At 56.3% G+C, this 27,049-nt stretch overlaps 11 protein-coding genes across 11 annotated transcripts; 6 read left to right on the top strand and 5 right to left on the bottom strand.

The window, feature by feature from the left end:
* The first annotated feature begins 300 nt into the window (after positions 1-300).
* On the top strand, positions 301-1,533 carry BCV69DRAFT_3151 (hypothetical protein). Its single transcript, XM_025495173.1, has 3 exons — positions 301-330; positions 642-975; positions 1,112-1,533. The coding sequence occupies exons 2-3, from the start codon at positions 760-762 to the stop codon at positions 1,403-1,405; spliced, it is 510 nt and encodes a 169-aa protein (XP_025350723.1). The 5' UTR covers positions 301-330; positions 642-759; the 3' UTR covers positions 1,406-1,533.
* Positions 1,534-2,153: 620 nt separating this feature from the next.
* BCV69DRAFT_285880 (pyridoxamine 5'-phosphate oxidase) lies at positions 2,154-3,096 on the top strand (the record flags this gene model as incomplete). Its single annotated transcript, XM_025493502.1, has 3 exons — positions 2,154-2,177; positions 2,271-2,929; positions 3,024-3,096. 3 exons carry the CDS (start codon positions 2,154-2,156, stop codon positions 3,094-3,096), a joined length of 756 nt encoding a protein of 251 aa, XP_025350722.1.
* Positions 3,097-3,624: 528 nt separating this feature from the next.
* BCV69DRAFT_264711 (PAP2-domain-containing protein) lies at positions 3,625-5,396 on the bottom strand (the record flags this gene model as incomplete). Its single annotated transcript, XM_025490761.1, has 2 exons — positions 4,534-5,396; positions 3,625-4,451 (listed from the first exon to the last, which is right to left on the bottom strand). Exons 1-2 carry the CDS (start codon positions 5,207-5,209, stop codon positions 3,625-3,627), a joined length of 1,503 nt encoding a protein of 500 aa, XP_025350721.1. The 5' UTR covers positions 5,210-5,396.
* Positions 5,397-6,694: 1,298 nt separating this feature from the next.
* On the top strand, positions 6,695-10,865 carry BCV69DRAFT_244270 (hypothetical protein; the record flags this gene model as incomplete). Its single annotated transcript, XM_025490101.1, has 4 exons — positions 6,695-7,103; positions 7,174-10,263; positions 10,351-10,576; positions 10,739-10,865. Coding segments are annotated over 4 exons (3,852 nt in total), but the record flags the coding sequence as incomplete, so codon positions are not given.
* A 67-nt stretch (positions 10,866-10,932) lies between these two features.
* On the bottom strand, positions 10,933-12,016 carry BCV69DRAFT_279493 (hypothetical protein). The gene is made up of 2 exons (XM_025491273.1): positions 11,346-12,016; positions 10,933-11,271 (listed from the first exon to the last, which is right to left on the bottom strand). The coding sequence occupies exons 1-2, from the start codon at positions 11,901-11,903 to the stop codon at positions 11,068-11,070; spliced, it is 762 nt and encodes a 253-aa protein (XP_025350719.1). The 5' UTR covers positions 11,904-12,016; the 3' UTR covers positions 10,933-11,067.
* A 154-nt stretch (positions 12,017-12,170) lies between these two features.
* BCV69DRAFT_279492 (P-loop containing nucleoside triphosphate hydrolase protein) lies at positions 12,171-13,554 on the top strand. The gene is made up of 2 exons (XM_025491272.1): positions 12,171-12,500; positions 12,570-13,554. The coding sequence occupies exons 1-2, from the start codon at positions 12,245-12,247 to the stop codon at positions 13,169-13,171; spliced, it is 858 nt and encodes a 285-aa protein (XP_025350718.1). The 5' UTR covers positions 12,171-12,244; the 3' UTR covers positions 13,172-13,554.
* Positions 13,371-15,390, bottom strand: BCV69DRAFT_3049 (hypothetical protein). Its single transcript, XM_025494661.1, has one exon. It carries the CDS (start codon positions 15,085-15,087, stop codon positions 13,570-13,572), a length of 1,518 nt encoding a protein of 505 aa, XP_025350717.1. The 5' UTR covers positions 15,088-15,390; the 3' UTR covers positions 13,371-13,569.
* Positions 15,391-15,436: 46 nt separating this feature from the next.
* BCV69DRAFT_295881 (hypothetical protein) lies at positions 15,437-17,127 on the bottom strand (the record flags this gene model as incomplete). The annotated part of the gene is made up of 2 exons (XM_025493947.1): positions 15,437-15,616; positions 15,706-17,127. 2 exons carry the CDS (start codon positions 17,125-17,127, stop codon positions 15,437-15,439), a joined length of 1,602 nt encoding a protein of 533 aa, XP_025350716.1.
* A 445-nt stretch (positions 17,128-17,572) lies between these two features.
* Positions 17,573-19,221, top strand: BCV69DRAFT_264697 (electron transfer flavo protein, alpha subunit; the record flags this gene model as incomplete). The annotated part of the gene is made up of 5 exons (XM_025490760.1): positions 17,573-17,844; positions 17,951-18,327; positions 18,398-18,720; positions 18,819-18,895; positions 18,989-19,221. 5 exons carry the CDS (start codon positions 17,573-17,575, stop codon positions 19,002-19,004), a joined length of 1,065 nt encoding a protein of 354 aa, XP_025350715.1. The 3' UTR covers positions 19,005-19,221.
* A 1,255-nt stretch (positions 19,222-20,476) lies between these two features.
* BCV69DRAFT_309445 (hypothetical protein) lies at positions 20,477-22,890 on the top strand. Its single transcript, XM_025494713.1, has one exon. It carries the CDS (start codon positions 20,639-20,641, stop codon positions 22,667-22,669), a length of 2,031 nt encoding a protein of 676 aa, XP_025350714.1. The 5' UTR covers positions 20,477-20,638; the 3' UTR covers positions 22,670-22,890.
* BCV69DRAFT_309444 (hypothetical protein) lies at positions 22,876-26,538 on the bottom strand (the record flags this gene model as incomplete). Its single annotated transcript, XM_025494712.1, has 3 exons — positions 25,780-26,538; positions 24,512-25,715; positions 22,876-24,439 (listed from the first exon to the last, which is right to left on the bottom strand). Exons 1-3 carry the CDS (start codon positions 26,339-26,341, stop codon positions 22,876-22,878), a joined length of 3,330 nt encoding a protein of 1,109 aa, XP_025350713.1. The 5' UTR covers positions 26,342-26,538.
* Positions 26,539-27,049: the final 511 nt, after the last annotated feature.

Genomic DNA, 27,049 nt, shown 5'->3' with positions numbered 1-27,049 from the left:
CTCGCTACTGCCGGCGGCGTCTTTTCTGATGTCAACGAAGAGGGACGTTAGGTGCGTTGGAACGCTCGGGATCACGCTGGTCCTCCTATCATCCCTTTACGGCAGTCTACTTCCACTCTCGTCCTGCTCGATGACTTTCACCCTGGTCTGATTCACGGAAAGGAAAGGGGGAGTGAGAAGACAGGGAGCATTCAATTGCCGAAGCGAGGCGAGATCCGGCGAAAGGGTTCTGGTTCTGGAGAGGACGATGATCATCCATCAGGGCAGGGCACGCAGGGAAAAGGGAAATGGAAATTCGAGGTCAAGCCAACGTGTGGTGCGCTGCCTGTGGTGAGTGACTTGGCGATCAAAAAGGTGGAGAGGAGGTGCTTTAGCCGAGGAGCCGAAGAAGGGACATCGGCCCGCGAAGCTGAGCTGAGGGTGAGGGGATGGATGGATGGAGACGTCGGACGTCTGGGCCGCATGGCCTGCAGGCGGTGTGTCGTCATTTGCTCCCGATGACGCACCGCCGAGGAAGGGCGTGCAGGGCCTGTCCGCCCTGGCCTCGAATGCGTCCGCTTCCTGTCTGCCGCCCACACCATATAAACAGGCCAGGGCTTAGTCGACTTTTTTTTCCTCGACCTCTTACTTCCTTCACCAAGCAAACACCTCGCGGCAAGCAAACCTACCTCACCTCACCTAACCGCCCATCTTTATTCACAAGGCATCTACCCACACTAAGCGTCCATCAACAAACAACAGAAACAACAACAATCAAAAATGGTCGACCTTGGATCACACATTCGCCGTGGCCACCCCGCCGCCTTTGGTCTCTTGGCCTTCATCTCCCTCATCGTGGGAATCATCTCGGCCGTCATCACTGCCGACTATGAGAACAATGATACTGGTGCCAATGGAAACTACACTGGTCTCGTCACTCGTGTGCACTTTGCCGTATTCTACGGTTGGTGGACTTTCGTCTTCAGCATCATCTACGTGAGTACCACAGCACTAGGAGCGCAGCAATGGCAGACACGCCACATGAGCCACTCGTGCACTCGTGCAACGCTACCAGCAGCCAATCGAGCCAGCTTCTGACATCCGTCCTCTGCACCTCCTTTCACCTCCACAGCTCGCTCTGTTCCTGACTGGTGTTGGTGGCGTCGTTACCTCGATTGCAGGTCACGGAATCTGGCTGCTCCTCACCTGGATCTTCTGGCTGGCAGGTGCCGGTGCTCTGGCTGACACCCTCGGCACCAGCTGTGGTACTTCGCGCTACTACTACTGCAACTCGCTCCAGGCACTCCACGCCTTCAGCTGGATCGGTTGGATCCTCCTCACCTTGATGCTCGTCGTCGTGGCTGCCATTGGTGGTGGAGCATTCCGAGGCGGTCGAGGTCTCAAGGACGGTCTGTCCGAGGCCTAAAGCGCTAGTCTCCTAGAGACGGTGGTCTTGAATTGAGAACTCCCTGCCAAGCGGGCCTCGGTACATCCACCGTGCCATCACCTCCTTTCTTCACTCGGTGCTGCGCTCCCTATACCAATCTCCTCCTCGAGTTGCGCAGTGCCCCCCTTTCCACCTTCGATCTTCTGCATTATATCAAAACTTCCATCATCAACTTTCCATGGTCAGAGCAGCGATTTCCTCTCCTGCAAAGACCTAGCAGCGCAGCGTCGGTTTTCATCCCCCTGTCTTCTTCCATTGCTGGGTTGTACGACTGCCTCGCTTGCTTCCTCTTTTTTGTTCCACACAATTTCTCATAGCAAATGAAGACACATAATCATGACATTCTTCGACTTTTGCGAGCACTGAGCACTCTTGTAAACGAACCATTGCCGCCGCCATTGAGCGGCTGGCGCTGAGCATTGATTGACTCATTGCGCTTACGCGAGGTGGAGGATATGCGAGATTTTGATTGACGCCTGGTCGTACCACCTCCAGATCTTCCGATCCTACCCTCTCTCACTCACCACTGCTTCTTGGCATGCTTCTTTATAGGACAGCGATACCGTCACTTCCATCAGCAAAGTCAACCCTCTTGCTCCAAGCACGATCGGCCCGGCCCCTATCCTCTACGCTGCTGAGAACTTCCACCCGCCGCTACTGCCGCTGCTCGCAAGGAGGACTTGCAACGCCCCTACGACTTCTACCATCCCGCTCTAACAGTCTCGTCATGTCAGATTTTGTCCCTCCACCAGTCTTTCCAGAGCATCGCACCGCCTCGATATCTTCCTCTTCAGCACAAGCCTCTGCCACCGATGCCTCCAAGGACCCCACCATTGAGGCGCAGACAGGTACACAGATTACCTCTCACAATCAATACGACACTGCTGGTCTTTCCTCTTCAGATCTGCTACCCTCCCCCCTCGCCCTCTTTCAGCGCTGGTTTGAATCAGCTCAGGGACAGAATGTACATGAGCCAGAAGCGATGCTCCTCTCCACTGTTGCTTCTTCCCCTACAGACGGTACTCCTAGACCTTCGAGTAGGGTAGTGCTGCTCAAGGAGATCCACCCCAAAGAAGGCCTTACATTCTACACCAACTACACCAGTCGTAAAGGTCGTGAGCTTCAGCAAAACCCGCACGCAGCCGCCACCTTCTATTGGCGGGAAACATCACAGAGTGTACGCTTCTGTGGACGTGTACGAAGAGTTGAAAAGGTGGAATCGCAGAAGTACTTTGATTCAAGACCGGTAGGATCGAGGGTAGGAGCGCATGCTTCCCCACAGAGCACGAGGGTTGGGTCGAGGGAGGAATTAGAGGAGATGGTTAGAGCCAAGGAACACGAGTTGGGTGTACCTGGTGCGGCTGGACTGGAGGGTAAGGAGGCTGGTAAGAAGTGGGAGGACAAGAAGCTAGAGGTTCCAGAGTATTGGGGAGGCTACAGGATTGAACCTTATGAGGTAGAATTCTGGTGTGGAAGACCGAATCGATTGCATGACAGGTTCAGGTGAGTAGTCAATGTGACGAGCCATGGCTCCGAGAAAGGACGCAAGGCCATCGAGCTGAAACCCCCTTGCGACCTAATCCCACTTCTTCTACAGATACACTCGCGACGAGAATTCAAAGAAGTTGGCGGGCGAAGACGAGTGGGTCGTGGAGAGGCTCGCTCCGTAGATTTCCACGAAAACCTTTCAGTCATCTCAGCACCACATCACACAATCGTCACCCATGCGCCTGGCCTGGGGCGTTGAATCCATAGCATATCTTCCCATTGATTGGCAACGAGTGAGGAACCGAGGGCAGTGCGGCAACATAAAAAGCAGGAACACGGCGTCCCGTGGCGTAGCATTGCCTTCCTTTCAGCCATCCACGAGGTTGGAACTTTGTCCTCGCCCGAGCCACTGCCGCTCCCCGGCTTTGCCTGCCTGAAGTCTTGGAGAAGCTCTAGCAAGAAGCTTTGCTCTCTTTGTCCGCAATGGAGCATACCGACTTGATCAAGGAGGCAGGCCAACAGCTTGACGCAGGCTCGGGCGACAAAGATGGTGGGCTGACTGCAGATGACGGTCGCCATGAGCGGAGCACTTTCCTGGGCGTTCCACCTGGCCGCTACTGCAGCGATATAGCCCGTCGTCGCCTGATGGTGAAGCCCAAGCAGCTTTGGGCTTGCACAATCCACATAGGTAGGGTATCTGAGGAATGCGTCTATCCCCACTGGTCGAAAGAGTCCCTGCTGTCATCCCCTCCTTGCTCTTTACCGGCGTTGTGCTTCGCCTTTGGAGTAGCTTGGCCCTGAGTCTGCTGTGCCGAAGTGCCCGAAGGCGTCTTCGGCCGCGGGGTAATCGATCTTCCTGCATTTCCACTCGGCCTGCTCCCAGCCTCATCCTCCTGCCCATCCTCCTCATCCAGAGCAAACAGCGTCGATGGATCCCTTGCCCCGAACCCCCTCTCCTCGTCGTTCACTATCGGCGGCCGATCCCGGGTGTTGATGTCGCCCAGCGCATACTCATCATTGCCTCGAGAGGTCGTTCCTAGGTTGAGTTGAGAATGCGATGCTTGAAGAGTGGAAAAGGTGGCAGGTGCGGAAGGGTTGGTCGGGTATGAGTCTTCCATGTAGTGCCTCTGCGTGTCATCGAGGAAGAAGTAGAAGCAGACCGTCGCGAGGCAGCCTCCGCCGACCAGATCGACGAGGTAGTGATGCATGAGGTACATAGTACACCAGTAGAGCCAGAAGGCGTACGACCAGTAAAGGATTCTGGCGTCAAGGGCTATCTTCTTGCCTTTACCCAGAATCCTGTCGATCAGAGAACCACCGATCTGGATTGAGAGGGGGAAGAAGTAGCTGCAGTACAGCGCCTCCATTGTTGCGCAGGCTGCATGCAGAGACGGGAAAGCGCCAAAGGGCACCGGCGCATTGGTAAAGGTGACGGTATAGCCATGGCCACCGAAGAGGGCGTCAATCCTGGCCAGACCTGCTGGAGATCCCTTCATGGAGTAGTTGGCTGGTGTGAGCCCCTCGCGCAGCTCATACCCTGATTTCGGTGCGCAGCAGGGGAGGATGGTCTATGAGGTCAGTGATGAACATGGGCCGACAAGGATTCTCTTGAGACTCACAAGGCGGCGCGGTGGGAAATGTGACCTGGATAATGACGCCGATCAGATTCAAGAAGCCAAAGGCTGTTCCGAAGAATTTGATGCTGCCCGGGGGTCCGAAGACGAAGAGGAAGGCAGCTACAAAGGCGGGCGCTGCGAAGTGGACCACGCCATAGGGTATCCATGCGACTACGTCCAAGACGGGATGTCCGGCCCTGGTCAGGATATCGGAGATATTGGCACCATACCAGATCGTCTCGAGGGTAGGCAGCACGGAAACCCAAATGTGAGGTCTGGTTGATGGGGCGAGGAATCCAGAGGAGTAGAAGAAGAGGAGCCAGAGGAGAATGGGCGAAGCTGGTAGTAGGAATTGCGAGGAGACGGGCAACAAGATCCCTAGGATATAAAGAGCTGGTATGCCTAGCTTCAAGGGAAAGCCTGGCGAGCCCATGACGAACATGGAGAAGGTAGCCGTCATGATCATGAAGGCAAACTTGAGCCTTTCAGACCTCGTCGAGCGGGGTAGCCAGTACTTGAATCGAGCAATAGACAGGGAGATGGACGCCGAGAATTCGAGACGAGTGGCTGCGGAGAGTATTGCGGTGACCAAAACGGCAAGTGTGCCGGCAGGAACCCAGCGAGGCAAGGGCAAGGGTGGGCCTGGGACATGCTGGAGGTGAGGAGGAAACGAGACCATTGCGATGTAGAGTAAGAGGACCGCGCCGCCGAGTCGCGCTGAGGAGGGTCACGTCAGGGCTTGGAGACCTTTCTGTATATGCTGCGTCGAATCTCCAGCCACGTCCGCTACTCTGAAGTGAAGGTAGAGGTGATGGTGAGAAAGGGAAAGAGGTGAGTATATGCGCCTGTAGTCTCGTCTCGGTGTGGTTCCTGTCCTTCCTGGGTCCTTGGCTGGTTGGTGTGTTGCGTCTGTCTTGGCTCTGTGCGCGCGCGTCATGCAATGTGGCCCCGACCAGGCAGCAACCGGACTCCAACACCACCGCCGGCAACGCGAAGCCCAGGCGGCCAAAGGGCAACGAGGGCATCCCCGTCCATACCAAGTCATCTCCTCCTCGCCATCACCATACTAGCACTCAGGTGGTGGTAGCACCCACGCTCACACATCATGTCTCGCCGCTTCGGCGGAGGAGGCGGCAACAAGGACATTCGCTCAAAGATCAAGCACTCCAATGCCAACCTTGGCTCTGGCGTGCAGCTCGAGAGGACACCCACACACTCAGCATCTCAAGCAGCCCTACAAGCTGGTCTGGCCACCTCTGTCAATGGGCAGCCAGCTCCGCATCGTACTCCAGCGACTCCTCTGGGTTCCGCTTACGGCAACGATGCAGCCGCCTACGACCCTCAGGCTCGGGTGACGTCGCCCGCATCAGCACCCTTTCAGGCTCAGACCCCTTACCAGCCTCAATCATTTCAGTACCAACAGCAGCAGCAGCCTCAACCCCAGTACCAGCAGCCACAGCAGTACCAGTACACGGAAGAGCACCCGTCCCGCTCTACAGATGCTTCCTTCGGTACAGGAGGCTCTCACATACCATTGCCCCCGTCCGATTCGCCTTCCAGGTCTGACAGCAGATATGCGCCGGGAGCTCAGGGACGATCTGGGTCCCAATCGCACGCATACTCCAGCTCCATCTCGCATACGCCATCACACTCACAAGTCTCATCGAAGCTGGCAAGGCCGGTCTCCCCATCTGCTGACACCCAGAGCTACTTCCGCAATATTAATGATGACTCGCATGCTGTGGGCCCACCTGGAAGTGCCGCCGCTGGATCGTCCAGCGGAGCGCACACCCCCAATCGACCGCAAAGAAGTCAACGCAGACCTTTGGGGCCTCCTCCTTCCGCCCCGCCTCTACCTTCCTCCTTCAGTAGCCAGACACATGAGGGCAGGACTACACCCGCCCCTCCCTTGCCGCGCTCCGAAAGCAAGGAATCTTCCAAGGCGCCATTCCCGACGGCAAGCCCAGGCCGGGATCGTCCTCCTCGCGCCGCGAGATTGATAGCCCAGGTCAACCAAGGTCGATCAGGTCGCGATACCCCCGTCTCTCTGCGGTCCGAGGAGGGCAGCATAGACGATGCTTATGGCGGATTTTCCGGCCACGATTACAAGGTTGCATCTCCTTTCAGCGACAACACCCTGACGCCAGGAACTGGCTCGACTGGCCTGGGCTCCTTGTCCAAGTCACAGTCCCCCGCTGCCCTTGGCTCAGTCCTTTCAGCTCTATCCGAGGCCGGCAGGAAGCATCAGGGCCGAAGGATCATGCGGGGCATGACAGCAGAAGAGGAGAGCAGGAGAAAAAAGGTGGAGAGGAAGATGGACGAAGCCAGACAAGTCGAATACAGAGACTTGAGGTACTACGAAATGAAGGCACGGCAAGAACAAGAAGAAATCGGCAGAATTGGCGCGGTATCACGCAAACTCAAGGCAGAGTGGGCATTTGTTGCAGAGGATGACTTCAATGCTGTCGCCCTGGCGCTCTCGCTGCTCGACCAGAGCTCGATGGGAGCCAACAGACGTGAATTTGAATCAACGAAGAGGCTCACGCAAGAGGCTTTGCAGGGTACAGTTGATGGTGGGTACAATAGCAACGATTGATCGCAAGTGAAGTACTCGCTGACCAGGTTGATCCCTTTCTCATGCAGACCACTACGAGGCTTTTGCTACAGCCATCACCCTCCACAACTCGGTACTCGCTGCGATGACAGATGTGCAGACTTCTGTTTCATCCTCTCGCAGGAGACTACGTGACTCTCGTGAGGCTCTGGGATCTAAGCGTGCTGACCTTGTGCAGCTTTGGAACCGGCAACAGAGTGTCAAAGAAGCCCTCCGCCTTCTTGACACAGTCGAGCAGCTCAAGAATGTCCCAGATCGCCTCGAGGCACTCATGTCGGAGAAGCATTTCCTCACTGCCGTAAGTCTGCTGATGCGAGCCCTCAAGGTAATCAACAAGACTGAGATGGTGGAGATCGGGGCCACAGCAGACTTGAGGACGTATTTGCACAGTCAAGAAGGTCACATGCTAGAGATTCTCGTTGACGAGCTCCACAGCCACCTCTACCTAAAGAGCACGTACTGTGACCGGAGATGGAAGGGGTACCAGCCAGGCGAGGAAAGGCTTCCTGATGCCAAGTGGGGACACGAGTACTCAGGAGCCGATGACAAGGAACCAGAAGACGGAGAAGACACCTCGACGGCGCCAAACAAAGACGAATACGCAGACAAGCGTGACGTCGATGCCCCTCCTACGAAACTTGCCGCCTTCCTCCAAGCGCTATCGAATCGACAAGTTCTCGATCAATCCAATGTAGCCAATGACCTCGGCGATCTTGATGGAGTCATGGCTTCGACAGCGAATGGCACAGGTGGCAATGCCAGCGACAGGAGGCCGAGCTATGTCGGATCCTTCTCCGAAGCTGCAGGGGACGCGCAAGCTGCCGCAGAGTTCGATGAGAATCCAGAGATCGACAGCTTCCTCTACATTGAGATGCTGCTGGAGGCGTTGGCGCGACTGGGCAAGCTCTCAGTAGCTTTGGATGTGATCCATCAGCGTCTGCCTGTCGAGATCCATGCGCTGGTAGAATCGACAATCCGAGAGGTGGAGAGCCGTACAGAGCCACTCCGTCGGACTTCCTCCAACACTCGCACCGACTCGATCCTCTACCTAGCTCGAACTCTCGGCGATGCATCAGGACGAGTCTCCTTCAGTGCAGGCGCAGACTCATCCGACACATCACGCCCTCTGTCAACCATGCTACGCCTCTCAGCGTCCGAAACAACGCAGGTCCAGTCAGAAGGGGAGATCATGCGCGATCTATTCTGGACCCTGTTCTCAAAGATGGACGCGGTCTTGCAAGGACATCGTGTCTTACACGAAGTAGCAGGCAGAATCAGTCAGCGTCAGGGATTCAAGGAGATTGGAGCAGGAACAGGTACAATAGCTGAGAAGCTCAGAGGCCGCCTGGTTGGTGGCGAGAGGTTGCTCGAGGTCTGGCGACCTATCCAAGTCGAAGTTCGGACGCTGCTCCACGAGTATCTCATGGATGACACCCAGTCTCCTACCTCGAGGAGGAACAATATGATCTCCATTAACGAGGTCCTACGGCAGGGCACATTCCATCGTGACCGATCGAAGAAGCTCTTCCACCTCTCTGATAGTCAAAGCGGAGCCTCATACGGCAACAGCAATGCTCTTACTCTCAACGCTCGTAGTGCTACCGCTTCGGGCAAGAAGGAGCTGAGTCCCGTCAGTCGTCACGAAGAGGCCTTGAACAGCGCCTTGAGGGCCTTCGTACCGGGTCTGGTCAATGCTGCTGAGTCGAATGCCGCAGGAAGTGGCACGGCTCTTGGCATCTCATCTCTTGCGACTTCGCTAGCGACGCAGCAGCGAGAGAATCAAATCTTTGCATCCCTCTCCAGCAGCTCTGCTTTGAGCAACGATATGTTGTCTCGCAACCATCGCCTTCTAGTCAAGCCAGACGCCTTCAACATATCGGTCCTCTTCCAACCCGCCTTGGCATTTGTGGATCGGGTGCGAGTAGTCATGCCGAGCGAAGCCGCTGGGGAGACAAGCAAGGGCTTCAGTGCCTTCCTTGAGGAGTTCGTACAAGACGTCTTCTTGCCTCAACTCGAGGACAAGGTGCAGCACCTCTTCCAGGGAGCAGTGGGCGGCAGCGATGCTTTCCAAGAAGATCCATCGTCCCGGGGAATGTCGAGCAAGCCAGTCGTCAGGTCCGCTACTAACGTCGTGGTCTTGATCGACAGCCTCTACTCCATGCTTTGCACCACGCCCTTCCACCGAGAAAGCTACTCGAGACTAATCATCCAAACGATCGTCCAGTACTACTCTTGCTGCCATCAGCGTTTCCGAGACCTAGCCAGCACCGAGGTGCCACCTATGCTCGGCGGTGGACCGCGCAGCGACGGAGAAGCATCAGCTGCCGCAGCAGGCTACATGCTGTCGGCAACGTGGGCGCAGAGTGCTCAACTAGCTGAGATCCTCGCGGAAGCGGTGGATACGGAAAACCCTCCGTCTGCCTCAAGGAAGTTGGAGCTGCAGACCCTGGAGAACGATCTTCAGCTGAAGATGGCCAGTCGCCATCGTGGTCAGACTATTGGCAGGAGTGACTTCATCACCAGCCGCAAGAAGCTGATTGCGCTAGGTCATTTAGAGCATAGTCTTCAGTGGTTTCTGCGCCACATCTCCCGCCTCAAACCCACTGATCAGTCTCTTCCTGTCTCTGTGAGACCTCGCGCTCGGCTCTCTGTCATTCAGGGAGTCTCACCCAGTGTCTTTAGCTCGGATCAAGAGTGGAGGCTGCCTCTATCGAGTGATATGGCAGCTCGATACGACACTTTGCCTAGGACGTATCGACTGCTGTCTCACACGATCCTCTTTACCCTTCGAATGGAGATCCGCGCGAGAACCCTCCACTTTCTGGACCTGGCAATTTCAGAAGGCAACTATCTCGTGGAAGAGTCGGCTGCAGAGCCTGACCCTCACGTGGTTGACCTCAATGCCGAATTGGCCAATCTAGATGACATTGTTGCTGATTCGGTCACACCCGAGTACCACCGCTTCCTCTTCGAAGGCCTGGCGAGCTTCATGGAAGCCATCCTGATCGGTGCAGTCAAGAAGCTGAAAGCGATCAATCGATCAGGAGTCTCAAAGATGATCCGGAACATCTTGGCGCTGCAGCAAAACCTCAAGAACATCATTATTAGTGATGCAGGAGGTTTTGCAGGCCAACGGAATGGGGATGGCAGCAAAGCTGAGAATTCCAGGCCCTCGACGCCTGGCGGTGGGCACGCCACCTCTCAAGTCTCCTTTGACTCCTCGCGTCGCTTCTGGGAGCTCCTGTCTCTGTCTCCCGCCGATATGCTCGAAGCTGTCAAGAAGGAGACGCAAGCCACCTCGCGGGATTCAACTTTACCAGAGAGAAAGTACGGCTTCGAAGAGGTCAAGAGCGCTCTGCAGCTCATGCTTGGGCTAGAGAATGCAGCCCCTGCTGCTGCGAGCAGTGCGACGGGCAGCGGCAGCGGTAGCGCGTCTGGCGCTTCCATGTCTGCCTCGAGCTCTATGCCAGGGTCGAGCGGTACGGGCCTTGGTCCCTTCTCTGCTGCACAAGCATCCGGCGTGCCTGCCACGCCTACCTCGGCTTCTTCGGCAGCAGGGATGCCTTCGAGTTCTGCACCCGCTGTGGGACCCAGCCTGCCTACGCTGAAGGCGGGCACAGTGGACGCCGAGGGAGGGGCGGTGTCTCGGCAAAAGTTCAATGAATATCGTGAGTTGTCATGGGGACCAAGGGAGGAAAAGAGCAGTTCGCGTCTGTTCTGATTCATCGGCTGACCCCTTCTCTCTTCGCCCGCCATCTAGTCATTGAACTGCATCAAGTCCTCGAGGCAGAGTAAGGGGAATGCTTCTATTGACGATGATGACGACAACGACAGTGACACTCTTGCTGTACATAATGCCAATTCGTGCTCTGATCAAATGACGATCTTTACCTTCTCGTCTGTTATCACTTTCCCTTCATCGTCTAGTCTGTCGTAGCTGTCCCAGTGTTGGGTTCATGACCAGTTCCCGAGATTGCAGGCTCCTGCCCATCTGCCCTCTTTCCGGCTGGATTCTGGGCATCGCTCGAAGTGGTGGGGCCTCGGTCAGCGACGCCGCCCTTTTTGCTATCGTGGTCTGAATGGCCAAGAGATTGGCTTGGGGAGATGACGTCCCTGACTGCTTGTTTCTGACAAAGGAAGAAGTGGCAGATACTATCAGACTCAGGCGTTTAAGGAGACTTCATGGGTGCAGAATACTCACCAGCTCCTTGAGTTCCGGAAAGCCTCCCTTGACCTTGCGATCCCACACACATCTCACTCCTCCTTGTTCTCCTCCTTCATACACCCAAACCCTAAACCGCCCACCCGTCTCCTCGCTGGTCATAGGCATAAGCGTGACACTCTTGACCTTTCCTCCCTGCTGCCCACCCGCCAATCCCTCTTCCTCCTTCTTCTCGCCAAACGTGGCCAGAAGCTCCGTCTGAGTCCAAGTAGCACGATGGACCCATCTACATCGATCGCAGAACTCAATCACAATGGAGAAGCGGGGAAAGGGAGTAGAGGCGGGAAAGGGGGGAGTGAAGGAGCTGTAGGCTTCCTCACTGCTGCCTCCTGATCCTGAGTTCGAGGCTGATTGATCACCGCGCTTTGCTGCAGAGGAAGAGGAAGGGTCGCGGAAAGCAGTAGGTGCTGTACCTGAGGCGTTGGAAGGGGAGTCCATTGGGGAATTGTTGGAGGAAGAGGAGGGGAACCCTCCGTCGGGGTGAACACTTGAGAGGTGCGCCTTGTTCAGGTTGGCGGGCGGAGCGTGTTGAGCCATGGCTACTCTTGTGGGTGGTATTCCTGCGGAGGGAGTGGCTACTTCAAGATGGAGAGAAGAGGACGCCGAATCAGTATGGAAGGATGACGCCCTGCTGAAGCTGCGAGGAGATTATGACTGCTATCGGCTGACTGATCCTCGAGGCGGAGCAGCAGCCATGTGGAGCTCAGCCCGCTCACGGAAAGGGAAGCGTGCGGGGCAAAAGGCACCTTCTTCTCGCCTTGCACCATGTCACATTCAGTCCACCACATTCTTCTTTATCGGCACATACACTCCATTAGGGGCAGGAGAAGCAAGGCAGTTCTTGCTTGGAGCTCGTACTTGTCTCGTCCTGTGTCTCAATGGTAAGGGACAAGGTCAAGGAGAATGTAAATGCACAGCCTACAAGACACGTGCGAGCGGGCAAGGAGAAGCAGCGAGATCATGACCAAGTAGCTGAGGAGGTAGACGAGGACGAGGAATGGGAAGAAGAAGAAGAGCAACAAGAAGAGGTGGTCATCAATGTACTGATGGTGGGAGATCCTCGAGTCGGCAAGACGGCCTTGTTGAGGAGTCTTGTCGGTGACGAGCTGCAAGAGGAATATCAGCCTACAACAGGTGAGCATCACTTCATCTTCCACCTCTCCATGACGCCTTCTCACAAAGTCACTTTCCTTCTTGCCGCAGAGGTCCTCTCTTACCAACACACAATATCTCTCACTCCTACCCTGCACCTTCACTTCAACCTCATCGAAGCTCCCTCTGTCTCCCTCACACCAGAGCTCCTCTCGCGCTGTCCCGTGATCCTCTTCCTCTTTGACCTCACGCGCAAGTCCACTCTCAACAGTATTAAGACGTGGTACAGGCGCTGCCGACCTCCAAAAGAGGAGCGAAGGCGCTCTGCTCGACTGTCCCATCGATCTAATGGCGTCGAAGCTGGAGCTAGAAGTGGTGCTGAGGAAAGACCAGAGGGGAGAGGGACAGGTGTGCTGCACCTCCTCGTGGGAACAAAGTACGACGTCTGGGCTGCCGGGAAGCCTTCCCAGGCGGAGAGGGAGCGCTGGCTCGACCTCGTGCGGCAATTCTCTCAGGCCATGCTGGCACCCGTCCTCTTCACCTCTTCTTCCACTACCGCTGCTGCTGCCACTGAGCCGGAGGGAGGGTGGGAAGCTCACCCCTCGAACATCTTCCGCGTTATGATCAGTAAACTCTTCGATGTGCAGTGCACCATACCAGAGTGCACTGATCTGCAACGGCCAATAATCCTCTACGAAGGACTGGAACGGTGATATGCAGTGCTGTAGAGGGTATTGACTACGAGAGATTGAAGATTGGAGGGCGCGCAGGTAGTTGGCTGGGGCAACTAATTCATTAAGTGGAATGCAAGAGACGAGGCAAATGAGCTGGACGTTGAGGAGAGTACGTGCAAGACTGGGCTAAAGAGGCAGAACGGGATGTATAGATGTACAGTACATGAGAATTGGGAAGCGATCGAAATGGGAATCATCTGTCACGAATGGCCCTAGCGACGCGAAGGGAAGAGCTGCAGAGGCAACCAAAGGAACAAGAACGGCGGTTGGGGTATACCTTTCACTAGGCAAGCTGATGTGACTACCTTTTGAGGTTGTCCTCATCCTCGAGAATCCATTGCATCTGCAGTGAGGTAGCAAATCATCGTGCTGGTCCTTCACCTGGCCCAAGGATGGCCGTGGTGGTTAGGCAGACCACCAGGGCCGGGAGGCACCGCCTGAGCCCTTCGCATCTGACTGTTGAGGAAATCCTGGACTTGTCTCAAGACCTCGTGAGAGTCGTCCTTGAGAACATCAGGACACGGAGGGTCAGAGAAGAAGTCGTTGATGACAAGTCCACATTTCGAGTCAGGTCGAGTAGACTCGTTCCGCGCGATCAGTCCAGGAGGTGGAAAGAGTTGGTGGGCTCTCAGTCTGGCAGCTTGGCCTCCGGCCAACGCAGTGAATCTACTGTGGGGCGAAGGCGAAGCACTATCTGGAGTTGCAACATCCCAAGCGCTCCTGTGACCTCCAGCAGCTAGGCTTCTGATGTCGTAGGGAGCGCGCAGACGATCGTGGTGATCGGCTTGGCGAGGTCGAAGCCTCATCGGATGAGGGGAAGCATTCGAGGGAGTCTTGATGGACTGTGCAGACCCAGGCTGATGACGGTCGGCTTGCCTGGGACGTTGCCTCTTTGGCGTTGCATAGGTCCTTGTGCTGGCACCAGCCGATGGGATCGCCTGAGGTGACTCTATCTCGTCGACTTGCTGTCCGTTGCTCTTACGAGAGGTACCGAGAGGTACCGCTTTTGTACCGGGATATACTCGAGTAGGGCCGTGATTGGCAAAACGATCTACCGTCTCGGGCATATAGGTTGAGGTGGCTGTAGCCTTGGACGAGCACGAGGTGCGATTAGCCAAGCTATCGTGGCCACCGATCCCCTTGGATGATGGCTTCGGACTCGCCTCAGATCTGATGTGAGAAGTAGCCAGTCCCAGATGAGCAGCCAAGTCAGCCACATTGGTGGGCAGCGTAGCGTACAGAGATCTCGGGTTGACACGTCCGCCCTTGCGAATGTATCTCTCGTGAGCTCGAATGTGGTCTTCCAGTACGTCATCGAAGAAACAGCGCTCGGTAGGAGAAGTCTGAGGCACAGGCTCATCCCAAGACGGGCCTGACGGTTGAAGTGATAGATAGGAGGAAGAAGAAGAAGAAGAAGAAGAAGAACAAGAAGAAGAAGAAGATAGACTGCTTTCCCTGGTGCTTGAGACGCTGATTTCGAGCACCTCACGAGGGACCTGATGCCGAGGTGCGATAGCTCTGAGCTGTTGAGCGGCAAGACGGTGACTGGGGTTGGTGCTAGAGATGGCATTCGGTGTAATGGGCTTGCGAGGAAGAGGGCGAGGCTTGTGGTCTTGCGGGGCTCCAGCACGGCTTGGCGGCGGCAGGAGGTGGGAATTGCCTCGAGGCACGGTGACCTTCCCAGAAGGAACTGCTGGGAGCCCGCCGACGACAGGCGATCGAGACGAGCCTTTGGCCGGTGGCCTTCGCTCGCCACCCGTCACTAGCCGGACAGAGGGTGCAATGTCCATACTTGAAGCGGAAGAGGCTCTCAGAGCTCTCAAGGCGAGTACAGTCTTGTAGGCTGGACTGGGCGGCAGATGAGCGAGCTTGCCTTTCTTCTTGTCGTAAGGCATAGAGAGACAGGGCGTAAGCGAGCAAAATTGGTTGAGCAACAGCGCTGAGCCGATGATGGACCAGCGAGCTTACCGAAGCAGTCGATGCTTGGTACGGCGGGATGTTGTAGATGCGGATAAGCTGAGGGCCAGATTAAGCCTTGTGTGACGAACACCCGACAGAGTCAGGTACCTCAGTGAAGGTCTGGAATAGCTACTGTCTCTGAGGATGATGATCTGAAGATGGAGAGGCGAAGCGGATGGTGGTGGGGAAGAACGAGAGAGGCAGACAGAGCCGCGCTCTTGTAGTGCTTCGTGATCGAAGAAGTGCGCTTTGTCGAGATTGACATGTCGCGCCTCGACTTCACCTTCACGCTGCTTTGCCTTTGTCGGGACCAGCCCCGCTCGGCTTGACTCCGAAGAAGCTAGTCAGCTTCGTCTTCTGCTCTGGCATGCTCTTCTTCTTGCTCGGACTGTCTGGCTTCTTCTCAGAGGGAACGCCGATCTCCATTAGTTGCACAAAGCGGTCGAAGAGCGCGTGAGGGAGTATCTGATGAGGATATCACGAGATGAACATTGGGAGCAGGGTAGAGTAAGTAAGATGCCGTCTGGGCGCTCTCCAATCATCTACCTACTCACGCCTCCTGAAGCTTCCCGATGGCCTCTGGCGAAGTTCAAAGCCTCGACTGCTTTAGACTCGTCGTCGCCACCTTCAGTCTTGACGTCTACATTTGGAGGCTCTTCGTCGCCCGTGCTAAGCTCTCCACTACCAGCCCTTTCCAGCTCAGCTTCCACCTTGACGACATCGCTCAGGAAGGTCGGATCTCGAGCGGCGTAATCATGAAGTAGTTCGATGATGTTGGGATTCTCGCCCCTCTTTAGTGCGGCTCCGGCCCTTCTGCAGGAGAAGTGTGTGTGGGTCCCATGAGGCGAATAGCCCTTGTTGGCACACATGACTACTTGGAGATTCTTGGCTCCTCTCAGAGCTCCACTCCACCGTGTTGCGATACCGGGATGTACCTGGAAAGGCGAGTCGATGAAGAGCACAGCCAGACGGCCGTCCTTTGCGAACTTCGGAGGGGTGTGCGTACAGCGCTCGGCTTCTTCCGACACTGCGGAGCGTAATGCGTACAGTTCGCGAGCTTGCTTGTTCTGTGCAGGGTCGAGGAGCTCTAGAGGTGTTGTAGAAGACAACAACGAGCGATATGCCAGGGAGACGTTGAAGTCAGGAGTTCGGCGAGGGGCATTGAGAAGAGCAATCGCGGTCCCAATACGCTTCTTCGACCACTTCTTCATCTCAGGAGCGAGGTCTGGCCACGGTGGATCCCAAGGTACGTTGACGCTCAGATCACCTGCAGTTCCCAACACAGCTAGCCAATCGATGACCTTTTCAGCTTCGGCAGGGTCCTGCCAAAGCGGCCGACAGATCGTCCAGGTAAGGAGAGACGAAGTCGCAATTGGCGGAGAGTGGCTCGCATTGATCATCAGAGAGCCCTGTGGACCTTCTTCTCCTGGTTTGAGGAAGTGATGGTCGATGACCATTACCGGTGTGTCATCTCCTTCGCCAAGGAGGGGTGGACCAGGCCGGCTGCCTTGATCCAGAAGAATCACGGCCCGAGGCTTGTGGGCTTTGACCGCTTCAACCTCGCTGTGAGAGGCAGGATTCGTACCCTTGCTGAGGTGGTGTATCACAATGCATTCTTCGGAGAGGCCAAGATGGATCAGCGTACGATGAAGGATCAGGCTGGAGGACAAACCGTCCGCATCTTTGTCCGGTAGAATCACAAGCGGCCGATCAGAAGTGATGTTCAGGGAGTCTTCGGAACCCGGCAGTAGCCGCTCGATGAAGTTCTTCGCCTTCTTCATGTCTGAGGCAGGGGCCGGCCAATTGGCATCATCTGGAAGTTTGACAGAAGGGTCCCAGCGAGCGAGTGAGGATGCTACAGAGGTCTCTGCCTTTGAGGTAGAGGGCGATCGCACTGCATCGTCCGGTTCTTCCTTTTTTACCTTCTTGGCAGATTGTGAGGGAGAAGTCGATGCTTCGCGCTTTGGCCGGGCCATCGCTCTCAGTGAGGATGAGAAGGGGCGCGCTGTAAGTCGAATGGAACACCTTCTCGGTCGGGGACGCGGAGCTGCTGCAAAGTTAAGAGCTCTGTAGAGGCCCGCGGTACGAACGATGTCAGTGGGATATGCCAATCTGAGTCACATCATGATGAGAGGATGGTGTATGCTGCCCTTGACGTCTGTCAATATTGATCTTCGTCGTCGTCGACGTCTTGCGATACTTTGTGGAGAAGGTGAGAATGAGCGAGTGAGTATATGCGCCCCGCCTCATTCACGCATTTTACGTCAGTTGGCTCGCCGGCGCTCTTCCGGTCTCACGCGATCCACAGCCGGAAGGGGAGGAGGAGATGCGGAGCGACAGGCGTGCAGCAGCATATACACCACTTACCCTTGATACCTCTTCCACAACTCACCGCATCTCCATCTCCTTGTACTCGTCATCATGTTCGCCCCTCGTCTTCTCCCCCGACTCGCCACATCCTCTGTGAGGAGTCCCCTCGCTTCCACCTCGTCGTCCCTTCTTGCCTCTCGCAGAGGCTTCGCCTCTTCCCGCACTGCCCTCGCATCCAGCCTCCTCTACCTTGAGCACCGCGAGGGAGAGCTGAATGCAGCCTCTCTCGTAGCCCTAACAGCAGCAAAGAAGATCGGTGGAGACATTCATGCCATCGTAGCTGGAGATGAAGGAGTCAAGGAGGTGGCAGACAAGGCCTCCAAGTAAGTGCCAGGGCTGGGCATGAGGCGGCATAATCGATGCCGCCACTACTTGTGTCCCGCAATTCTCTCGCTGAACTTTTACCGTCGCTCATGTCCTTATGATCAGGTGTGAAGGGCTCTCCAAGGTCTTCACAACATCGTCGCCCAGCTACAGAGGCCTCCTATCTGAGCCTCTCGCGCCCGTGATCAAGGCTCTGGCGGAGAAGGGCTCTTACACCCACATCTTTGCCGGCCACACCGCTGCCGGCCGAGACATCTTCCCTCGCCTGGCCGCACTGCTGGATAGCTCGCAAGTCTCCGACATCATTGCCGTTGAGAGTGAGGACACTTTCCAAAGGCCAATCTACGCCGGTAATGCCATTGCGACTGTCAAGAGCAACGACAAGATCAAAGTGATCACAGTGCGAGGGACCGCCTTCGACAAGGCTTCGGAGGAGGGTGGCAGCGCTTCAGTGGAGGAAGTCGGCTCAGACGCAGCAGAGAGTGAGTCTCTGCAAAGGTTAAGACGCTCTTACGTCTGTGTGCTAACGCTGCAGATTTGCCTCACGTACAGCCCCTACCAAGTTCATCGAGGACAAGCTGAGCAAGTCCGACCGACCCGACTTGGCTACAGCATCCCGAGTCGTCTCGGGTGGCCGAGCTATCAAGTCTGCTGAGAACTTTGTCAAGTACATTGAGCCCCTCGCCGATTCGATGAAGGCCGCCGTGGGTGCCTCTCGAGCTGCTGTCGACGCTGGTTACGCGGACAATGCCCTTCAGGTTGGTCAGACTGGAAAGATCATTGCCCCCGAGCTGTACGTCGCTGTAGGAATCAGTGGTGCCATCCAGCATTTGGCAGGTATGAAGGACAGCAAAACCATTGTCGCCATCAACAAGGTGAGTTAAATCATTTGCAATGGAGCGGCAGCTGCGCGAGTGCATCAGAGTACCATGCTGACCCTTCTCTATTGCGACCCTCCGTGCCGCCGCTCTAGGATGCCGATGCTCCTATCTTCCAAGTCGCTGACGTCGGACTGGTCGCAGACCTGTACGAGGCCGTGCCAGAGCTCATGTGAGTAGCGCAGAAGCGCATTGGCTTGCCTTTTGCCACTTCCACTGACCTCTCCTTTCCCCCTCCCTCCCCGGCCACCGTCCCGTCGTACAGTGAGAAGCTGAAGTAGGGCGACAATGCTGTGAAGGACTACGAAGACGTAGTCGTGAACCGTAGAGCGGAATTCGTGTATCTGGTATCATCTTGGTTGAGGCCCAACACATCTACAATCGAGCCCTTCCGCATTGAATACTTACTGTGCGCGAAAGTGAATGGAAAAAGGATAGTACCGTTGTTCCGGCACGATGCGATTCGATGCAATCCGGCCACTCCAAATAGTAGCGGCCGTACTTTGCAAAAATCCCTGATGGAGACCCCCGCATCGAAGTGCTTCGATGGCAGTGACTGATAGACCCTTGGCAAAGCTGTGTCGACGGCGATGAGACCGAGTCAGTACCTGCATGGTACTCTGGCCCAGTCCTCGAAGCAAGCGGAGCATCTTGGTCGGGCCTTAATTTGGTCGACCGCCAGCGGCGATTTGGAACCGCGACTCGTGTTGGGTGTCAGTCCAGATTAGCGAGTTGAGTAGACAGCGGTGGTAGATCAGGACTGAGATCTGCGTAGCCGTTCCGCTGTTGATTGCTGATGGTCGGTCTATTTCGAGGTGTTTGAGGGTGTTGCACCCCCGATATGCCATCTGACCGGAAGCGGAAGAAGACGCGCAAGGCGTACCATACCCGAAGCACACCTTGCACCAGATTGAGCCGCGGCTGGTGAGTAACACCGGCTCAATCATCCCAGGCTCGGGCACATGTAGTAATGAGAAAACCCAGACATGATCAGGAGGTGGTAAGGCGGCGAGGAAGAGAAGTCGGTCCGCGGCTATAGAATGCGCTTGCTACGAAGTTTGGCAGCTGTCGAAGCGACTGCTATTCTGGGACACGACTCCATGACATACGAGGCGGCTAGAATGCACCCAGAGGCTGCCGCATTCGCGCTAGCGGACTCCGAGGAAGTGCTTCGTCCATGCTTCAGTGCGGGGGAAACGACGATAGGTCCAGAATTAGGCGGTGACGTAGAAGTTGCCTGCCACCTTCTCTTGCTATCGACTGTACGAGATTGTCATTGTGCTTCGAGAATCAGCGGAAAGGGAGACGATACCAGGGGGGTGCTCCTCCTCTCCTGGATGACGGCGGTGGCTGTTTGCTTCCATGCGCTGCATCGATCTACCTCTGTTTGCTATGCCATCAAGAATTTCAGTCTCCACGCATGAGTCCGGGGAGGTACGTGCCGCTGCAGAGCGCCCACTGGAGTGATAATCCACGGTCCATGGCATCGGACTTGATTGATGATTCTGAAGTTGCCCCTGTCCAGGCTCCTGGGTGATGTTGTAGGCACTCTGAGGTGGGGCTCCCGATTGCTGTGGCTGAAGTCTGCAGCTGCGGTCGGAGTTCCAGGGCGGGGTTGATACCGCGAGCCGGGCACAATATTCCGTGGAAGGAAGCCCTGTCCCCTGGTGCCGGGAGTGAGTCGAGTGGTGGCTGCACTCACTATCTCTAACTTACTCAGGCACTGGACCCGCCAATCCGAGCGATAGCACTCGCCTAGGAAGGCACGTACCGTGACTGAAACTAATATTGCATCGACCATCAGTTGCTACTTTCCCACCCCTCCCCCGTCTGTGGTGACAATCCTCATATAGCATCTGTAGGTCCGGCCCAGTCCGATGTCATCTCCTCCCACCATTCTTTCTGCACCCTGATCATGGCCGTCTGTTCCCCACCTCGGGGCGATGTCCTTCCTCTCGATACCAGCTTTGCAACCACTTCTCAGATGCTCCCATCTCCCTTTCTCTCTCCTCAATCGACGTCACCTCTCAGAGACGCAAACAGCGAAGTCGGCAGTCCTGCCTTGCCATTCTCTTCAACAGTAGTGGGCGGGAGACGCAGGAGCAGCGTTGTTCGACCTCTCACACCATCCAAGGCGTCGCTTCCTTCAACGCGCGAAGTGCCGGAAGAAGCAGTAGAGTCATCGGATCAACCCTCGATGAGCTTCACCGTTGCCCCCGTCCAATATCGTACTCGCAAAGTCCGCGCAGCAGAGCTCGGCCAGGAGGGAGAAGCTCGAGACACCAGCGACTACGAGACGGACGAGGCCGGTGTCGCCTCTTCGCGCTCCTCGATGGTCGACTTTGCCCCTGGTAGGGGACCGCTCTTGCTCAACGACACCCCACGCCGTCGAAGCAGCGATGTATCCTCGCAGAATCGGATGGCGCTGGAGCCCTCGTATGTCTCTTCTCACTACACGGATTCGGATGATGAGGAGACAATCCAGAAGCTCTCCCGCAAGCCTGACAACACGCTGCGCAACAAGCACTCTTCTCTTCCTGGAAGCCAAAGTCAGGCGTCCTTTGCCGACACCACCCTCAATGCTCCAGTAGGCCATACAGCAGGGTCTTCGTCGAACCAGACGTCACCGCCGGCTCCAGCTGCTGTTCAGCCAACGGTCAAGACTCCTGCGGTACGGGAAGCACCTCCAGCTGAACCTCTCGACTCGACTGCTTTGAGGCAAAGAGTGGAAGAGTTGCAGCGCAAGATTACCGGCGGACAGAGAGATGCTTCTCACCGACCCAATCCGGTCTCCGGGAGAGACAGCGCAGCCTCTACTTCTGCAACCGCTTCCTCAGACGTAGCCGATCTTGCTCAGCGAGTCTTGGCATTGGAAGTCTTTCTTCGCAAAGCCACTGCTGCCCTACCCCCGCTCCCCGCCTCTGCCTCACTATCCCCTACAAAGTCGCAATCATCCGCACGTTCCGTCCGAAAGACCCAAGACTCCTCCTCCTCCTCTCGCCGCCCGACAGTGCATCGTTTGAGGAGCTTCACACATAGCGATGGTACGCCTAGAGTCTCATCTGACGTGTACAGCTCCAAACAAGGTTCGACATCCTCTAGCACCATCACTGCTCTTTCTCCGCATCAACCATCATCTTGCGCCAGCTCTTCATACGCTATGAGCACTCGGACTCTCTCCCAATCGTCCTTTGCGTCTTCCATGTATACGAATGGTACTCGAACCACTCACACGGCTGCGACGAGCGTTCGTGAAGGCAGCGGAAGCGATGGCGATGGTGAAGATGAAAAGTATACCTCGTCCTCCGATCGTTTGCGTGTTCCACCTGGTCAGCACGTCCAACGTCAGTCGCGACCAGGTTCCACCAGGCTCCCATCCTCGGATTCGTCTAGCGTGTCATCTCGTCGCGTCATCATTCTCAACGGCAACACCGAAATCATGATGGACGAGCAAGATCGACTCTATGTCCGCTGGGCAGGCGACTTTGTTCCTCTAGTGGACTTCTTCTCTTCCCCCGCTGCGCCCATGACTGGACGCCCGTCTCTCCCGCCTCTGCAGGCCACTCGATCCCTGCCCAGCGGGGCATCCGCTCCCGTCTCTTCGGCCGCCTCGGTACGTTCCACGCACTCCTCAGGATCTACAGAGTCCGGCCCTGCCTCGCTCCGAAGCGTCGCCCCTTCGAATCTCACACACAATTCCGCCCCCGGCGAGCTAGGCCATGGTTCTGGTTCAGGAGGACTGCACTCCCGCTCCTTGGCCGGCTTCTCAATGGCTCTCCCCACCAAGTCTACAGCGGAACGTCGACAGGCCATTCTGGAGCAGGAAGAAAAGATTCGACAGGAGAACGCAAGAAAGGGAATGACGTCTACTCCGAAGATGAGGGTCGGGCCGGGCAGGGGTAGGATGATTGTCAAAGCACCGAAGCCGCCCAAGGCGGCCAAGTAGACATTCGATGCCTACATTTCGTTGGCGAGTCTTGTGTGAGAGAATCATTTCCTTGTAGATCATGTCTCGTATACCTGCTAGCACAGTCTAGTCCCGTCACCTTGTTGTAATACAATTTAGAGTTGCTCCACATGTACACCCTCGCCGCATTGATGAGTAGAGACCGTCCCTTCGAATTGGGTGACATCATTACCGAACCCTCCGTGCTACTCCGCCATACCATCATCTTCACCCTCTTCATCCTCCTCAGCCGCGACCACGTCCCAAAATTCGACCACCTGTCGAGTCCAGGCCGGCTGCTGCTGCTGTTGCTCCCCCGCACCTGCAGCCGCGCCTGCTTGACGGCTACGGGTGAGAATCGCAGCGATGTTTCTCCCGCTGCTCACAGCAAGTTGCCGCTTGACATTGTCCTCCTCCTTGTCTGCGTCATCTGCAACAGCGCTATCATCCGTCGAGAGTGCTTGACGCAGGAGGACGACCGAGTCTGGCATTGTCCCACTTGAAGTCAAGTCGACTTGGGACACATATTCGTCAACGGTTTGCGCTGAGCCCTCGAAGAGGGCGTCTAGATCGACGCATTCGAGCGCGCTAGGCGTTGAGAGAGCGGAAGGCCGATCCTTGGTAACGATGAGTAGTCTGTCGTGGCCCAAGAGCTCGAAAGACTCGAAGTCGAGGCTCACTTCGACGACACTTCCCAGTCCATTTCCTGTAGATCTGGGAACGCGGACGCAGAGTAGACTACGGCGGTCGGAACTGCCGACTATGACTTGGTGAACAGTCTCACCTGTAGTCACATCTACGTACACGCTACTCCTGGCCAGGTGGGCCACGCTCGCCAGAAGAGACTCTGGTTGCTCTGTTTCGGCAGCCGGACCTGACATTGCACCCTTTCCATGCTGATGATATCCCGCGGGGAGACTGGCAATGACATCTCGCCCAGATGTACCGATGTTGGACAGACCACCCCATCCTTGTCGCAATGGTAGAGAGATTGTTTCGGTGACTGTCTCGAGGTCACTCAGCCTTTGCGAAAGGCCTTCAAAGACAGCTCTCAGTGCCTTGACGATGTGACGAAGCCTCGGAGCCAATGGGACGTCCGTGTACATGGAGTCGCCGTGGGGTGGGACAATCTCTGCTTGAAAGAGTCTAGGTGGCTCATCGCTAGCGATGTGAGACGATGAATGTGCCTGCAAGTCAGGTGTGGTGTCATGGCCGAGTCGCTCGTCTTGCAGCCATCGCAAGGTCTCCTTCAATCGCTGCTTGGAATTTGCTTTAGACAGCTCGTCCATGGCGAAGGCGCCTCTGTCCTCTCCGTCGAGCTGCTTCAAGATGGCTTCGGTGTCTGTCTTATCCTCTACGACCGGCGGGTTCTGAGTGCCGTTGGCCTTTACGAAGCTCTCTTCCGTATCATCTCCTTTCCCTTCTGCTTCCGAGTCCCTCTGTACCTTCGACTTTTCATTCAACAACAGCCAGCGTAGTTCCGGACACTCGAAATCCCTCTGCACGAACTCGATGATGACCAGAGGGTCGAAGGTCCGAGCCGTATACGGCTGTTCATCTAGCTCTGTATTGAGAGCCTCTACTCTCTCCCTCTCCCAGCCGACCCACTTGTTCATCTCGTCCCACGCTAGGCGCTCGCCTTGGGCATAGTGTATGATTTTATGAGCGCTGCTGCGCAGAATGGAGATCGAGTTCTGCTGGGCGTGCAGGTGAGATGAAAGCGGCAGATCGTTGACCAGATCCGGTAAAAAGGGACGAGACCGCTCGTTCCTATCGCAGCCGAGGACGTGAGGTCCATCTGTCAGCATGACAGCTTGCAAAGCAGCCTTTCTTGTTACTCACCAGTCTGACCAGCCCTCGAGCTCTGTGACACACCCGCCCATCTCTTCTGCTACTCTGCCAAGCTCACTTGCGGCGACTTCAATGGCTTCATAGGCTTTCAGAGTTTCTTCGTATATGCCTTTCCACTTTCCTGAGACCAGTGTGTTGAGCAACAAGGACTCAATCATCTCGGAGGCAACTCCCGTGCAGAGAAGAGTGATGAGGTGATTCCTCATACTTTGTACATGGCTAATTGCCAATTGCTCCATGGCGTACTGCAGCCGCGATATGGGAGGTAGCATTGTAGCTTGCTGGGCAGAGAGAGATCCGTTTGGTATTGGTGCGACTGCCTTGAGAGTCTTGAAGACTGCCGAGAGTAGGAAGCTGAGGTCCAGAGCTTGGGCTGAGAGTGTGCGTAGACGACTGGAGACGTCCATGAGATGCAGAAGGGATGTGAGGCTGGAGGGCCGCACGAGGAAAGGCGTACCGGTACGACAGATGCGAAGGTGAAGCTGTCGCTCTGCACCATCACCCTCGCTCAGCTCAAGGACTGCAGTGTGGACTTCTCGCTGCGAGTCTAGAAAGCACGACAAAAGTCTTCCTTGACCTTGACCCGCCTCCGGCATTTGCAGGAAAGCTATCGGCACCTTGCCTCGTAGTAGAAGCCAGACGCCTGATCGGTCATTGAGGTCCTGGCCTGCAACCAGGAGAAGATCCATTTCGCTGCCCGAAGTACCAGCGAGACTGCTCCAACACCGAAGGAGATCTTCCTTCTCCCCATCTCCTCCCTTCGATGCGTGCTCGGATTCCAAGCCCCGTTGCGAGGGCAAGATAATTTCAGCCTTTGTGCCTCCCCCTCCTCCCATGAGCGCATGAAATCGTCCTCCTCCGCCTGACCCACTGGCGCTGCCTGAGCCTGGAGATGCAGCTGCGAGGGCTATAATGGGACTGAGATCTACGGGAGATCGTCCGGGATACTTCTTGAGAGCATATCTGCTGGCCCCAGGTGTCTCGCCTCGGTCCAAGGAGGTTGCGCCATTGAGATTGACCCAGAGCATCTGCTTGTGACCTCTCGCAGAAGGTCTCGGTGATGCACCTGGGAGAGGGCTGACAGACGCCAGCAGACCGTCTTGTACGGTATACAGATTGGCCGCTGTTATACTTCTTTTGAACGACTCGCTGCTGGTGGAGCGAGAGACGGTGATCTGAAGGGCAATCTGACGGCCTGTGACGTAGATTCTAGGATGAGCTGCCGAGATGCTATTGGCTCTGAGCCCTTTGGCACTTACCATTGGGGCTCCACTGCATTTCTCCCACTGTGAGCGTCTCCTGCTCTCTCTCTTTGGCAGTTACCCCTACCCGTTCCTCCCCATCTTCGAAGAGCGCATCTGGCATTTTGATCTGCTGCTTCCATACGAGCTCCATCTCAGCACCAATCCGCCAGAGCGACATCTCTACTGGTTGTCCCTTGACCGGTCCAGAAGCCACATCGCCTGCGCTGGAGCCTGAGGGTAGACCAGCAGCGGCTGCCGCCCTCGCCCTCATAGCCGCCATTCGCTGTTGGATCAGCTTCTGAGCTGCAGAGAGGCCCGACTGATTGAGCGCTGCCGCTGCTGGTCCAGCAGCGCTTGTCGCCGGAGCCACAGGCGGCGGGGCTGTGGTGGTGAAGACAAGGGCAAGGTCTGCGGTCGGTGAAATGGACGCAGGAAGAAGGTGGTGGCTCCGGCTACTGGCGGTAGAGGCGGCGGCCTGCTGACCGCCAGCGACTGAGGTGGGGAAATCATGAGTGGCTAGTGGTGTGAAGGAAGGCGGCTCGCTCTGTACGGGCGAGCCATCGGCTGACGGGGGCATGATTGGGTGCGTAGGGCATCAAGGAGCGGAACGGCGTTGATGCTTCCTCACGGAAGTGTTGGACGTCCTCGTCCTTCCGTGCGCCTCCCGGGGATCTGCGACGCGTCGCGGCAATCTTCTTCTTCTGAGACGACAAGCATCCTGTGAGACTGCAAACGTTGCGTCGAGATATTCTTGCGCAGAGGCGACATTGTACGCCAAGCGTCTTGGGCCTCGACGAAGGTAGCTCCACCTTGTCCGAGCACTTCGCGACCTCAGCCTTTCATGACAGCCCCACCCTCGCTGTGTGCAAGGCCGCCTTTTTTTGATCACACTTCTTCCCACGCCCTGCTGAAGGTTCAGCTTAAGAGGCCGAAGCTGGCCGTGGCAAGCACCGAGGTGACAGAACGTCCCTTCTCTCTACGCAAGGGGTTCTCTAGGTCTCAGCGGACTGGTGTCGAAAAGCTGCAGCAGCTGAAGCCAGGGGCTGCACTCCCGCTGGGCGTCAAATAAGGCCGGGAAAGGGGACTACCTTGGTCCATATTTTGCAGTGATCCACGCCCCGCTCCCCGCGCCGAGTCTCATCGGCGGGGAGGTGCAGCACAAAATGACGATGATACGATGATCCTTCAGTGCTGCGCCGCTGTCTTCCCGACGTCAGGATGCCCGTCTGGATCCGTCGCCCTCTTCCAATGCTAGGACCCCCCTGGGCATGCCTGTGCAGCCGAA

Source organism: Pseudomicrostroma glucosiphilum, assembly GCF_003144135.1.
Source record: "Pseudomicrostroma glucosiphilum strain MCA 4718 unplaced genomic scaffold BCV69scaffold_1, whole genome shotgun sequence".
NCBI classification, from domain to species: domain Eukaryota; kingdom Fungi; phylum Basidiomycota; class Exobasidiomycetes; order Microstromatales; family Microstromataceae; genus Microstroma; species Microstroma glucosiphilum.
The sequence above is the reverse complement of the archived record's forward strand: the minus strand, read 5'-3'. Positions and strand labels throughout refer to the sequence as shown.

Coding starts and splice junctions, on each gene's coding strand:
- BCV69DRAFT_3151 (XM_025495173.1), top strand. CDS start 760: ATGGTCGACCTTGGATCACACATTCGCCGTGGCCACCCCGCCGCCTTT. Junction 976..1,111: donor TCGTCTTCAGCATCATCTAC/GTGAGTACCACA, acceptor TCACCTCCACAG/CTCGCTCTGTTCCTGACTGG.
- BCV69DRAFT_279493 (XM_025491273.1), bottom strand. CDS start 11,903: ATGGCTCAACACGCTCCGCCCGCCAACCTGAACAAGGCGCACCTCTCA. Junction 11,272..11,345: donor TTCCGGAACTCAAGGAGCTG/GTGAGTATTCTG, acceptor TTCCTTTGTCAG/AAACAAGCAGTCAGGGACGT.
- BCV69DRAFT_279492 (XM_025491272.1), top strand. CDS start 12,245: ATGGTAAGGGACAAGGTCAAGGAGAATGTAAATGCACAGCCTACAAGA. Junction 12,501..12,569: donor GGAATATCAGCCTACAACAG/GTGAGCATCACT, acceptor TTCTTGCCGCAG/AGGTCCTCTCTTACCAACAC.
- BCV69DRAFT_3049 (XM_025494661.1), bottom strand. CDS start 15,087: ATGCCTTACGACAAGAAGAAAGGCAAGCTCGCTCATCTGCCGCCCAGT.
- BCV69DRAFT_309445 (XM_025494713.1), top strand. CDS start 20,639: ATGGCCGTCTGTTCCCCACCTCGGGGCGATGTCCTTCCTCTCGATACC.